General features: G+C 36.9%; 1 protein-coding gene, 1 long non-coding RNA gene and 1 other non-coding gene across 4 annotated transcripts in view; 2 read left to right on the top strand and 1 right to left on the bottom strand.

The window, feature by feature from the left end:
* The window catches only part of LOC144252585 (uncharacterized), a 38,574-nt gene extending 30,979 nt beyond the window's left edge, over window positions 1-7,595 (top strand). Inside the window, exon 3 of the long non-coding RNA XR_013343024.1 lies at window positions 7,389-7,595. This is a non-coding gene — a long non-coding RNA (uncharacterized LOC144252585). The remainder of the gene's footprint in view (window positions 1-7,388) is intronic.
* Window positions 1-14,090, bottom strand: part of LOC144252583 (transport and Golgi organization protein 1 homolog) — a 36,638-nt gene that overhangs the window by 6,566 nt on the left and 15,982 nt on the right. For both annotated transcript variants that reach the window (XM_077794817.1, XM_077794818.1), the window contains exons 3-7: window positions 13,922-14,055; window positions 10,960-11,046; window positions 8,840-9,137; window positions 7,215-7,418; window positions 4,920-5,065 (exon numbers count right to left, since the gene is read on the bottom strand). In XM_077794817.1, coding sequence (XP_077650943.1) covers window positions 4,920-5,065; window positions 7,215-7,418; window positions 8,840-9,137; window positions 10,960-11,046; window positions 13,922-14,050 — 864 coding nt within the window. In that variant the 5' untranslated portion in view covers window positions 14,051-14,055. The remainder of the gene's footprint in view (window positions 1-4,919; window positions 5,066-7,214; window positions 7,419-8,839; window positions 9,138-10,959; window positions 11,047-13,921; window positions 14,056-14,090) is intronic.
* Window positions 1,703-1,809, top strand: LOC144252606 (U6 spliceosomal RNA). Its single transcript, XR_013343029.1, has one exon. It is a non-coding gene; the product is annotated as a U6 spliceosomal RNA (small nuclear RNA).

Genomic DNA, 14,090 nt, shown 5'->3' with positions numbered 1-14,090 from the left:
TATTAGCAAATCTCACCAAGGTCACTGTTGACTAGTAGTCAACATCAAAGGAGAGGACATGCAGATGTCAGTGCAATATTTCCTATTAAGTTTTCATAAGAAACAGAATTTCCAAGAAATATAAAGCAACAGAGAGAGGCTGAGGTTGTTAGCTCAGCACTTGCCTAGAATGCATGGAGCCCGAGGTTCAATCCCCAGCACCACAAAAAAAAAAAAAAAAAAGCAATAGAGAAAACAGGTTAAATTGTTGTACCAGGGGGATGTCATTTATTCACCCAAACTACAATATATCCTAGAAGTCCCACAAACATATTTTTTTCAATTACTGCAAAAAGTTACAACAAAAGGAGAAATCAATAGACAGTAACTTATATGAAATTTGTTCTCCCACTGAAAGCAACCAGAAAGTCGGAATACATACATATATATATATATATATATATATATATATATATATATATATATATATATATATATTTTTGGGTACCAGGGATTGAACTCAGGAGCACTTGATCACTGAGCCACATCCCCAGTCTCAGCCCCATTTTGTATTTTATTTAGAGACAGGGTCTCACTGAATTACTTAGCACCTCACTTTTGGCTTTGAACTCGTGATCCTCCTGTCTCAGCCTCCCGAGCCACTAGGATTAAGGCATATGCCATCATGCCCAGTCAAAATATATTTTTAAAGAGCTATTTTCAGATAGAAAGCCACAAGGGACATGCAACTGTCACCCCTAAGAGCAGGAGAACAAAGGTGAGCATTCTACCTGGAGGCACCCTCTAGACCTCAGTTTGGGAAGGGGAACCCAAATGGGGCACAACAGTCTCACTGAGGAGAGAGAGACCATAGTTCCAGGAGATTAAGCAGCCAAAAATATGTAGAGAAAACTACCAGAAAGATGGGAGCCACAAAGAAAAAGAGTTCCAGAAATCTGCATGGAGGTGGTCTTCAGTTTGGGGCTACATTCTAAGCAGTACCTGTGAGGGCCAAGAACAACTATAAGCTAACCAATCCCACAGGTGGCACTGAGCTGGGAGAAGTCTTGATTCCAGCTAGCCAGAGAGAGTTGACATACAAAAACAGTATGGTCAACAAGCTCATGAAGAAGTATTTGATCCAGGCAGCATGGCATATGTCTGTAATCCCAGCAACTCAGAAGGTTGAGGCAGGAGGATCCCAAGTTTGAGGCTGGCAACTTATCAAAGGCCTAAGCAAGTTAGTGAGACCCTATCTCAAAAGAAAAAAAAAGTTCACTCAATATCATTAATTATCAGGAAATAAACTCACAAAGACATACCCACTAGAATGGCCCAAGTGCTAGTGAAGATGAAGTCAAGTGGAAGTCTCCTAAATTGCTGGTGGAAGTATAAAATGATTGTGGTCATTTTTCAGCATGGCTTGACAGTATCACATAAGATAAAAACATACATTAAACATACATTAAACATACATTAAACGTAGGAGGCAATTGCACTCCTAGGTATGAGTCCACTTATAGTGGCATATATATGAAAGAGTACTGTAGGAAAAATGAATCTATAGTTTAAAAAAAAAGTTATCAGTGGTTGCCTGGAACAGGTGGTGAAGGAACTCACTGGGAAGGATCCCAAGGAAACCCCTTTTCTAGTGAAAAAACTGTTCTATATCTTGATTATGGTAGTTTTTACATGGGTATCTACATTTGTTAAAACTCAGAGTGTGCTTACTTTGGCAGCACATATACTAAAATTGGAACAATACAAAAAAAATTAGCATGGTCCCTGAGCAAGGATGACACCCACATTTGTGAAGCATTCCATAGTTTTGTGGAACCAACCCTTCAGCAGATGAATGGATAAAGAAACTGTGGTACATATATGAAATGGAATATTACTTATAGCATTAAAAGAGAAAAAAATTATGGCATCTGCGGGTGAATGGGAATATCAGGTTAAGGGAAGTAAGCCAATCCCAAAAACCAAAAGCTGTATGTTCTCTCTGAAAGTGGATGCTGACCCATAATGGGGGTGAGGTGTGTGGTAAGGGGCATGGAAAGAATGGAGGAACTTTGGGCAAAGGGGAGGCAGGACAGGTGAGGGGGCACAGGGATAGGAAAGATGGTGGAATGAGATGAACCTCATTACCCGAGGTACATGTAGGACTACACCTGTGTTGTGTACAACTAGGAAAAGTTTTGTTCCATTTATATACAATGAATCGAAATGCATTCTGCTATCATGTATAACCAATTAGAACAAATTAAAAAAACTCACTGATGTTGGCTATCAAGGAATTACTGTTAAGTTGGGTGATGGCCCGTGGGTTCATTATACTATTCTCTATGCTTTTCTTTAAAGCTTTTCTAATTAAATTTATTTTTTTAACTAGTACATAGAAACAAATATTATAATTATTGAAGTAGGTAACATGACATTTTGATGCATGTATACACTATGTAACATGTAAATCAGTTAAATATATCTACCTCCTCAAACATCATTTCTCTATGGTAAAACTTTTACCATCTTTTCTTCTAGTATTCTAAAATATACAGTATGTTATGGTTACCTATAGTCCCCTACTATTCTCTCTGCTCTTATTTGAAATTTTCCATGATAAAAATACTAAAAATAATTTTTAAATTAAGATATAACTTCAAATATTTAAAGGATTTCTATGTAGAAAAGAATTCAATTTTATAGAGGAAATCATGTGGAGGAAAATTTGGAGTCAATACAAGGATGAACTAGACAACAGAAGAACATATAGCCTTGTAAGAGAGTGACTCATGCTAGGAAATACTGGTGTACAGCCTCATAACTACTCGTCAGGGCCACAGTAAAGAAAATTACAGCAATGAGTGAGAAACTAGACTAGCAGCCTTCCAAGGTTTCTTATAATACTAAGATTCCGTTGATCAATGAATCTGATTGGTGCACATCTCCCAAACACATCAGAGCTTATTACTCTCCAGTCCTATCAGATATCATACTACTTGTTTAAGATTTTACATTGACTTGTTCATAATTTTTGCATATATTTGTTAAGTCCTTTTCTTAAGGCTTTCAAAAATCACAATCATGCCTTACACCTGTTAAGACTCTTTTAGTCCTCGCACAATGTCCTGTACATACTGGGCCATCAAAATGCCTTTTTGAAATCTCCTTTCAAATCAGTCTCCTAACATTGTGCCTCTTCTTTGCCACTCACGTCTATGTCTTACCTATCACCGTACAATCACTGACCATACCTGTACCACATTCATGTCCCCTGACCTAGACCTAGAGGAGGGCTCTGTGCATACCTAAAAATATGAATAAAGAAATCCTTCCCATATCGTGAGGCTGTTAACTTTCCAAGTGATGCTGATTCATTCTGATAATCAAATTATGACTGTGGAAGACTGCTTTAATCACTGGAAATATCATTATTCTAACTGCCTGGCTTGTACATACCCCTTACCCAGGTGGCTGCCACCATCATGAACAAACATGGAGCCAACTGAAAAATGATTTGTTTCTCCTCACCACATCTTTTCCACCCTGGTGGTCTTTCCTCCCCAGATATCCATTGTCTTTATACCACCTTCTGACTGCCTACATGAGAATTAGGGGGTGTGTGGGGGTAAAACCCTTCAAAGTGCCAGACACCTCACCAGACATTTTACCTTGTCAAATCATTTAATTCTTATGATTGGAGTAAGCATTATCTACATTTTTCAGATGAGGAGAACTTTTTTCAAAAGTTTAGTTATTTGCCCAAACTTCTAAATGATAACCTTGGGATTTGAAATCAGATCTACCTGGCTTCAAAATCTATACATTTTACAAGGAAAACAACAACATCATATTTATTACACAAGCCTTGAAATAACACAACCTACAGGAAACAACTTCAGTTGAGGAGGATTACTGTCACAATGGCCCTCCAACCTCTAAAAGCTTTCTCATTCCTATAATTCCTATAATTAAATTCTCCAACCTCTAAAAGCTTTCTCATTCCTATAATTCCTATAATTAAATTCTCCAACCTCTAAAAGCTTTCTCATTCCTATAATTAAATTCTAAAAGTCCAATATCAACAAATACCAATGGGGGGGAGGTAAGTCCTAAAATGCTTAGATAAGCTTCTAGACAGATTAAATGTCTTGTTTGGATCATGATTTTCTTTAGAAAGATCAGCCTTAAGTGACTCTTTCTAAGAAACAGATCTAACCTAATTCCTTTCATTCTTAAAACTTTCTAAGGATCCCCACTATTAATGGTCTAATGCTACTTTGGCTCATGACTTCCTTTAAGATTTGCTGGCCTCTCCAACAGGCCCATCCCCCTCCAACTTCACACTTTACAACACCAACTATTCACATTCTCCTGCCCTCCGAGAATATCCTTTTCTTCATGTTTCCATTTCTCTGAACACATTTCTTCTGACTGCCAGCTTCCCCCACCGTCCTCCACCCCAGCCTGTCTAATCAACAACAAACCACATGTCAGACTCCTGTTTGCCCTTTGCCTGTGCTTCAAACACATCTCAACTACTTTCTGACCTTATTGATCACCCTTCCAACCATAATAAATGCATTTATGGACAATGATGTTCTACCATCAAATAAATACCTCTCTTTCTGCCATTATCTTACTGTGTTTCAAGTGAATGCTGTTATCTCCCTGCCAGAATGAAAGGTTCTGAGGGGAAGAACCAAGTTTTTACAGGTGTGCAAATGTCCAGCCTTGGTAGACAGCAAATCTTCCTCATGTGCTAAACCAAGTAGCCATTAAAGCCACACCCCTATGGCTTTTGTTCCAGGAGCTATCTACTCAAAGGGTCAGGAGTCATTTTCATAAAGACATTTTAAGTTCTTCACTTCATGACCAGAAGCCACTTAAAAACTAATAAATAATCAACATTCTAATTGAAGAAACTATGTCAAACTTACCATCTTAGACAAATAAAGCAAGAATGAATGTAACAAGAAAAGTATGCTGTCCAAAAGGGTGGCATCTTCTGGCTCTTCCACATTTATCTCTAGTTGGTTTTCTGTATCAGCAGCATCAACAGGAGTACCTTCTGTTATAAGTAGCTCTAAAATTGAAAGGGGAAATGGCTATTTTATTTTATGCTATAGAATAAGAATTGTCTCTCTTCAGTTTCAATATTCATTGAGTATTTCACTAAATATATGAGTCACAGTGCCTGGAATATGTGGCTCTCCTAAAGACAATTAACACAGAGAAGAAAACTTCAAAATCCTAATTAGAGCTGTCAGACCCTTCAATTATAAAATGAACAATCTCCAGTCTACTCTCCACTACTTCCATGGCCATACAACTGCTACCAGAACAATATTTACTCAAGGAAAATTTTTAAACCAGAGATATATAGACAGGGTCACATTCAAAAAACATGGATTTAGTGCTGGTGAAACTTGTGTTTAAAATTTTAGGAAAGCTGAAAGAGAGGGAATCTTGGTTTGCAGATTTGCAGGTGGAATGAGCCAAGGCTTAACACAGTATCTGGCACCTGGCAGAGATACTCAACAATTATTTATTGAATGGACAGATGACAGCTATTTAAAAAGAACACAGTAATACCAAGAGAGACTAAAGGGAATTGGGTACAGACCTGCATTGAGGCTCTGTGAATGAGGTAGAATTCCAGTTAGACCTGAGAGCTTGTAGGGGTGGAATTTCAGTATGAGTTACATGAGCCTGGGGTATGTTTGATAAAACAGCAGGAGTCCAACATGCAGTTATTAAGAAGTTGGACCAGTTGCCTCTAAGGTCTTTCTCAACCCTGAGATTCTATTCACTACTATATTTTTAAGCTTTTGCCTAATTTTTATTTAGTTTTTGATGGACCTTTATTTTATTTATTTGTATGCAGTGCTGAGAATCAAACCCAGTGCCTCATATGTTAGACAAGCGCTCTACCACTGAGCTACAACCCCAGACCCTCCATTCACTATTGGTCTATGAATTTGACTGCTGGTGAAGTCTGCCCCATTGGCTCAGCATCTCAGCACCTGAGACACATTAAATGACATTTGGGAAGATTTTACCTATTAAAGGTCATTGACATCATTTTGTGGTGGAACCTAAAAGGCCAGGGAAATAATTCATTCTTAATTTTGTAAGCCAAGTTATCCCTAATCTTGAAAGTTTTGGAGCATGAAAATAACAAATCTTAATGGTGCGTGATTCATTTTCAGAACCTTATGGAGTTAAAGACAGTTCAGAAGTCAGTAGTGTTCATATATGGATGCAATGTCTTCTGGAAAATGGGAGAACTGATATGTTATTCCTTCTCACATTAACTGAATCCCCCCCCTACTATGAGTTCTCCTACACTCTGTGTGTGTGCAAATGGTGGGGGGGTTCAGATCAGTGCTGCCAAGCCCTGCACTGGTGCAGGATAATGCTTATAGCTATGCTTACAGACCAGAACCTTTAAAAACACAAAATACAGTAATTACGGCTTCATAGCACCATACTGGATGGATAAAATAAAACAATTAGTCATCATCTAATTTACTGATAAAATGAGAGTGAGCAACACAAAAGTAGAATTCTGTTGATGCCATTATTGGGGATTTTTTTTGAAAAATTGTTTCTCATCTCCCACTGGATACTGTGCACTATGATGAAGTATTCATAAGTGTAAATCTAAAATGGATTGCAGTTCTGTACTGTTTCCTGTAAGTATATAGTATAAAGATCTGGACCATTGACTGCATTTGAAAAAGTTTAATTACCATGTCCAGGAAGCAAGTCAAAACAGGACTTGAGCTATATTATATTCCATTTAGAAGAAAAGAGAAAAAACACAGAATTTATGAGACTATGAACAGTGATTATTCAAGCTAACTTGTACCAGGCCAGACTTTCCTGGAAGGCCTGCTAAACACAGATTGTGGGTCCCACCCCCAGAGTTTCTGGTGCTGTTGGTCTGGTTGAAAACTACAGTTTTGAAGAATAATATTTTAGTTGTAAATGGTTTACACAAGCTAGTCATAGCTAAACATTTGCTTTTAGGTGAGTTACAGTCTCTGGCCTATTTTTGATTTCTGTTCATCTTTATTCTTGCTTTTCTCTCACTTAAGAGATTTTTTTTTTGAACTCACATGTACCTATATCACGCTCTGCTCTATTTCGTACCTTTGGCAACAAATGTCCTTGAAAGCCTTCATTATGATAATGCCTCTGCTTTGTAGAGAAAAATTGGCAAGCTTTACCTGGGTCTACTTTCTCAGTATTTGGGATCTTAGACACTTCTGAAACACCCATGTCCTCAGTCACAGGTTGACTCAAGTGGCTGGGCTCTTCAGGATGGTTCATATTAAAATGATGACTCAGGAGGGGAGGCTCTTCATGAAGATTTCTATTAAGACGATTTGTGTTCTCTTTAGGAAAATCATCTTCATGGGGTGTCTGCATCTCTACAAGGGAGAAGAATGCATTGAGCCAGATGGATGACACTATCTACCCCCACTTAAGCCCAATGATCAGCACTCCCCCTCAGCACACAGCTCCAGATACCTCAACACTGCCCTCCATGTCCTGGCATGCGCCCACGAGAACAACTGGGCAAGGATACGGGAGGGTTAATTGTTTTCATCCCATTTAAAGGATGACTGTACTATACAGTCAAATTTATAAAGAAGCCTTTAATCCAAAGTATTTCATAAACAAATACATTTATGATAGAGGCTTCAATAACTTACCTTCCCTTGGCAAACCAACATACACCCACATGAATAAATGTGGAGAAGAGAATTCTGGTCCAGAACAAAAGTGTGAAATGTCTATTCTGCTCAGAAATAACAGGAACTCTTTCATCTACAAGTGTGCTGGTCTCAACGAACCAGTATAGAGAAGGGAATTCCATAAGTCTAGCTTGCTTAATGTGCCTTTCAAATATGTTCAAAGTGACCTAGGAGCCAAATGGTGAACCTATCTCCTTCCTGAGCTCAGGACATAGACCAATAGGATCCAGAGCAAAGATTATCTCTTTACAGCTTCATATTCTACCCTGAACATTCACTTGCACTTTGCATTCTTATCCAAAATATATCTGCTTTGATTAAATGTACAACTGTTTTCTTCCCCCAATTATCAGGTAAAATTAGCACTCTTGGGAAGTAAATTTTCCAATGGCTTTATGTCCTTCTGGAATTCTTATCATATACTCTCAGTTGAAATATTTCATTTTGAAAAACAATGGATAGAGATGATCAAATATGAAACCAGGAAACAAAGCTTTTATCAGGATATTGGCTCATTGTCAGTTTGACAAATATTTAATTGAAAGGCTTCTATGTGTCAAGCACTACATTACAAGGCTTGTCATCCTGGTTCCATCCTTGATTAATATGAATGTAAGGACCTTAGAACCCAGTGGAGTAAAACCAGAATAAGTGACCTCTCCCCCAAGAGACTGGAAATAGCATGGTATCCACGAAAGATAAATGCTGGGGAGGGGAATTCAGGCAAGCTATCCATTAAAAGTTATTCTAGGGCTAGGGTTGAGTGGTAGAGCACTTGCCTAGTACATGTAAGGCACTGGGTTCGATCCTCAGCACCACATAAAAAGAGATTAAATACTAAAAAAAAAAGGTTATGCTAGTCACTCCACACGCACATGATCTAGTACAGGTATTTTATGATTAAGAAATTATGTTTAATAAAGCCCTTTTATAATTTTAACATAAAATGTGTACTGTTAACAGGTCTACTTTTGTGCATTAGTTTCTCATTTAATCTTTCTGAGAAATGTTGCTGGTTTTGTTTTTTTCACTTTCTGGCACTTTCAATTTATCTGGTAGTATTTCTTCAAAAAGCTCAAATGAGGTTTGTTCACCCTGAGCATTATCTGTTTGACTATCTGCATGAGGATGGTTCTTCGGAGCCAAAAATTGTTCCTCCAGATCCAAAGTGTTTTCTGAGAATGCACTTTCAATTTGTTGTGAGTTCGCTTCTACTGGTTTAGGTTCAGGTTCAACATCCTGGGAGACTTCAGGAAATTGTTCCACTTTTTCTATAGCTTTCTCAGAATCTTCATTTGCAGAATCATACAATTCCAAAAATCCTAGAAGTTCTTTTACGTTATAATTATCAAAATCATCTATTCCAACATCAAAACACACAAAATCTGTCTCCTGTAAGGAAAAGAAAACCATTAGTGTGTCAATAACAAAGTGTCACAAAAGCAAACTCATCCACGCTCCCAAATTCAGGATTGGTTCTAAAGAATCTTTGGGGTCAACCAGATTACCTTTCTCCAACCCCCATTGGCTAACTCCATCTATGGCTGAGTAAATCTGTCTTTTTCTAGACTACAGTGTTAGAAAGTCTAGTCTTTCTTTCTTTCTTTCTTTTTTTAACATGGGTCATATTCTTTAAAAAGCATAATGAGTAAAAATGGTGACAACTTGGTCTCCAACTGCCTGACTCTTGGGTCTCTCTCAATTTGCTCTGAACGTAAGTAGGGAAAGGCAAGGGATCACTTATAGGATCCTCCAGCTCTTAATATCTACACCTATGTTTCAGAAATTTAACTCTTAATCATTTGCTCAGGAGAAGCTGGAAGATCCTGCAGCATTGAGAAAGATGAATCAGTTTTAAAGTATCTTACTGAGATACAAGTACATTTGATGGAATGAAGAATGATATTAAGGAGGCTCCTCACATTATTATTACCACAAGAACAAACTGAAAACAAGATTCAACAAGGTATACACCTTTCTCTTCATCAGGGTTTCACAGTCACTAAGATCTCTCTCAGGATTATCTATATATTTATCTAGTCTTCCTTCTTGCCACTAGTAAGCAAATTGATATAAAAGGAGCCATAGTATGAATGGATTTTTTTTTTTAAATTTCCATCTCCTAATTAAATCTTCATAATATTCTGCAGGGGTTCCGGGGGTGGGGGAGGCAGTTCAATGTAGTAGGGATGAGTGATTTCCTCTCCTCATCACATGCATTTCTAAGCCATGAGGGATGCATGTAATCGGAAATATAATGAGAAGGCAGAGTTCAAAACAAATGAGTTCTCTGTAATCAGTGAACTGCTGTCACAGCTTAAATCCCAAGAACTCTCTTTACCAACAATGAAGTCCAACAAGCAACAGAAGTGATTTTATGACCCCTGAGATTATGAAGAAATTTTAGGAACAGCAACAACAAACAGGATGACTTTATCCATTCAGCCCATCTAATCTAAGAACTGTCCTAGCCTAGCAGCTTGCATATTCTACAAAGAGCTGTCCAAAGATGTTTCAGTGTTGGTGGGCATCAATTACTATACAATTTAAAACTCTAGAAAATAATCAGCTGAAGTGAGAATTCTAGAACAGGAAATCCTTTCAGTCACAAAATCAATTTAAGTCAGAGGAATGTTGTATAAAGGAAGCAGTTGGGGCCTTAAAAGATCTGAGACTGAACATCACCTGAAACACTCAGGTCCCCTTTTCCACATCTATAACATGACTATGAACCCATATATGACTAAGAATAAGAAAACCTTTGTAAGTACATATTTCTAGCCTAGTATAAAAGTTAGAGTTTATTAATTTAACCTAAATATACTTAAAATGTCTAATAACTGTCCAATGAGTTTTGCCTGTAAAATGAAATTATTTACCCCTTAAATTTAATAGCCAAGGGCAAATATATTAAATCATTTATTTTTCACATATAAAACAGAAGAGAAAAGCCCTATAGTTGAGTAAACAGCCTTCTACAAGAATATCTGTTTCAATATATTAGACAACTCTCAGATTATAATATAATCACCCTTGAATGCCTTTCAAACTTTTTTTTTTACAGGTAGTCTGATTTCAAATGAAAATCTGATACACAAATGTTAGATTGCCCCCCAAACACATTATAAAACTTTCAGAAGCAGTTAACTGAATATAACTGATGGATTTATAAGCCAGTTTACAATTGAGAACAAAAAAGAAATCCATAACTTACATCTGTTGGAATTTGTAGCTCTTCTTTAGTATATTCACGAACTACCTTGATGAAATCTTTTGGAAAGAATCCAAAAATACGGCCAACCTATAGTGCAAAAGAGACAAATATCAAATAAATTCTGTACAAGGAATATAAATAAGAGATTTATCAGAAGTGGCAGGAAATATACACATAAGAGATAGGTATATGGCATAACCAAGAAAGAAAGTTGCTATAAAAATTACACTGAGATTATTATTCCAAATAAAAATGAAGTACGGAACAGTTAAAACATTTCCAACCACTGAAGTTTTCTTATTTACATTTAGCTTAATTCTCAACACAGAGCATATAAAGTTAAGACTTCTGAAGTAAATAAAAGATCTGCATAGGAGATTATTGTATATTATAAATGTAAATCAAAGCTGGTTATAAATGCAATTCCAAATACCCTCTAGCAAGAATTTACCTGTACATTTTGTAGCATTGCTCATAAACCAATATTTATGTCTTTCTTAACCAATACACAACAGTCATAAAAATTAATAAGTAAAAACAATACAAAATCTCTAAAATGTATTACCACTATAGCAAATGTATTGATAGTATATGCTTTCCTAGTTTTTCCAAATCTACTTTTACAAGTACTTGGGGAGAAAATAAAATTACAATATAATGCATATGAAACCACATATCAAGCTTCAGTTTCACCCAAAATAAATCCTCTGCAGAAAAGAACCCCATTTATTTTCAGCACCAACAGCTAAATTATATGAAGTTACATAAAGTGTATAAAAGGTATATAAAGTTCCCCTTGAGGAAGACACTCTTATTACTAACTACTGACTAAAAGGAACAGAAAATTCTTGCCAATAATTAAAGGAAACTGATAGGCAAATCAAATGCCCAAAAAAGAAAATTAAAAAAGACATCTTATCACTACCTCTAAAATATCCCCATTCATGAATGTTCTTGTTACATCTAGAAACCATCTGAGAGCCAGAATTAGTGGTAGAATGCTGCCATGAAGATTAGATAAGATGGAGCAATTAAAAGCTTCATCACTGCAGATAAAGTCTGAGACTCTAGAAAACCAACAACATTGCAGAATGAAAACTAAAAACTCGAAAGGAGAATCATTTTGAAAACTAAAGAGTTTTTAATTTCTTAAGTATAACACTCATGACATGAGAGGAGAGTCTGAGGGGAAATACACTTTTCCCTTGTGATGAAAATTCTATTAAGGTTAAATTTGGAAAAGGGAAAGAAACCAGAGATGTATGGAGAAAGGAAACACATTTATCTCTTCTTAATCTGTGTCAGTTGAGACCATAGATTATATAAAGCTCCATAATTACACACTGGGTGGTATCCCATTTCTTGTGATATGAAAAAAAAAAAATGATGCAGAATCATGGAGGCTCATGACTGGAAATAATTTTTGTATCTAATTTTGCTTCCATACATCATCCCTGCCAAGGTGCTGTTGATTTGATTTGTGGGTGGGGAGCAAAGAACTGCCACAAGAGAACAAATTCTGCATAAGCTACTATCAGAACAAATGCACTTAAGTGCCACTGCCCTGAAAGGAAATATTCAAAAGGAAGATGGATTAGACAGGGGTCCTTTCCTAACTGAGTTTTTCACTTTATAGGGAGCTAAGATAAAACACAACCTGACTGAAGGCAAAGAAGACAAATGAATGCCACAGGAGCAATGCAAACAAAGTGCCACCCAAACACTCATCAGTCGGCAAAGATCCTTTCTGGTCAGGTGCTGAAAGCAGGGCTCCTCAGGAAGACAGGATGAGTGCTGCCACCCAGAATGACAAGAGTCCTAGGGATGAATATAGTTAACAGGCTACAATGTGACAGGAGAAAATGTAAATCAAGCCCATTTATCCAAAAGCTCAAAGAAGGGGAGAAAGGCGACTACTATATGAAAAATGCCACTTAGGTACATGGAAAAACAGTTCCAAGTTTAAAGGTTACCAATCCTATTTGGTATACTTGAAAGAAACAACAGATGGTTCTTTATATGGAGTACTGCAACTGGGACTCTGTCTAAATATAAAGTTTGTACCTAGAGGCACCATGTTTCAAGATCATTCCCTAAGAATCAGAAATGGCAGCAAAATGAAACTAGTTTTCCCATAGGGATACTCTTATTATCTGCTGTGTGGTGTTTTATTTAGGGTGAGAACTTTCAAGGATGCAACCCGGAATGTCTCTAAACTGGAACATTCCTACAGTCATCAAAGACCCTTGCTACTATTTTAAGTAAACAATCCATATATCACATTTTTTAAACGAAAAGGACAATACTCATAAGCCTCTCAATGAGGTCACTCCTAGTGAATCTCCCCATTTAAAATATCAAAGCATGATATAAACAATGTCATGTCTTTCATCAGAAGATCCATACAACTGGCTGGAAGTAGAACCCCTGGGGGAACCTTCAGGCATAGAATATAGGAAAAGCAGGAAATAGATGATCCAGAAGTTGCAAAAAAGAAAAAAAAAGGGGAAAAAAAGCACATAATGAACATAATATTCTGCTTTTTTAGAGTAAAAACAGCACAAATGATTAGGTAAAATACACAAAAAATCAACTTTAAATATGCATGCCTGAGTTACTATCTCAGACTTAATTTACAGGATTAACTCTAATGTCCATGAATCCTTCCCTTTCGAAGCAGCAAAGCTAAGAATTGTCAGGTTTTCACCATGACAACCTTTATGATGTGTAGAGCCTTCTGGAACTTGATGTGAGGGGTAGCAACCACAACCAGTTCAGTCCTGTTTCAGAAAGTCTCCTGACATTCTATGCTGTGCCAGGCCTAAGGCGTGTTAGGAGCACAGGGCCTGGCAAAGAGGTCAGGTTAACTCTACAAAGACCCCAAGAAATCAGTCATTTAAATCTACACTGCTAAAAAACCCATCAAAAGTAAGAATATAACACCTGTCAAACTTTTACTTACACTTCCGGCCCAAAGTTCTGGTGATACCTCTGCAAGTTTATAGTAGACATATACAGGGTCACCTTTTTTAAAATTCACAAAACGACAATCTGGTCCTATGAAATCTTCAAGAGCTTCACCTCGATACATTAACACTGTATATAAACATTGAAAAAAGAAAAACATTAGG

The sequence above is a fragment of the Urocitellus parryii genome, unplaced genomic scaffold, assembly GCF_045843805.1.
Source record: "Urocitellus parryii isolate mUroPar1 unplaced genomic scaffold, mUroPar1.hap1 Scaffold_48, whole genome shotgun sequence".
Classification (NCBI taxonomy): domain Eukaryota; kingdom Metazoa; phylum Chordata; class Mammalia; order Rodentia; family Sciuridae; genus Urocitellus; species Urocitellus parryii.
Note: the sequence above shows the minus strand (reverse complement) of the source record. Positions and strands in the feature narration are given on the sequence as shown.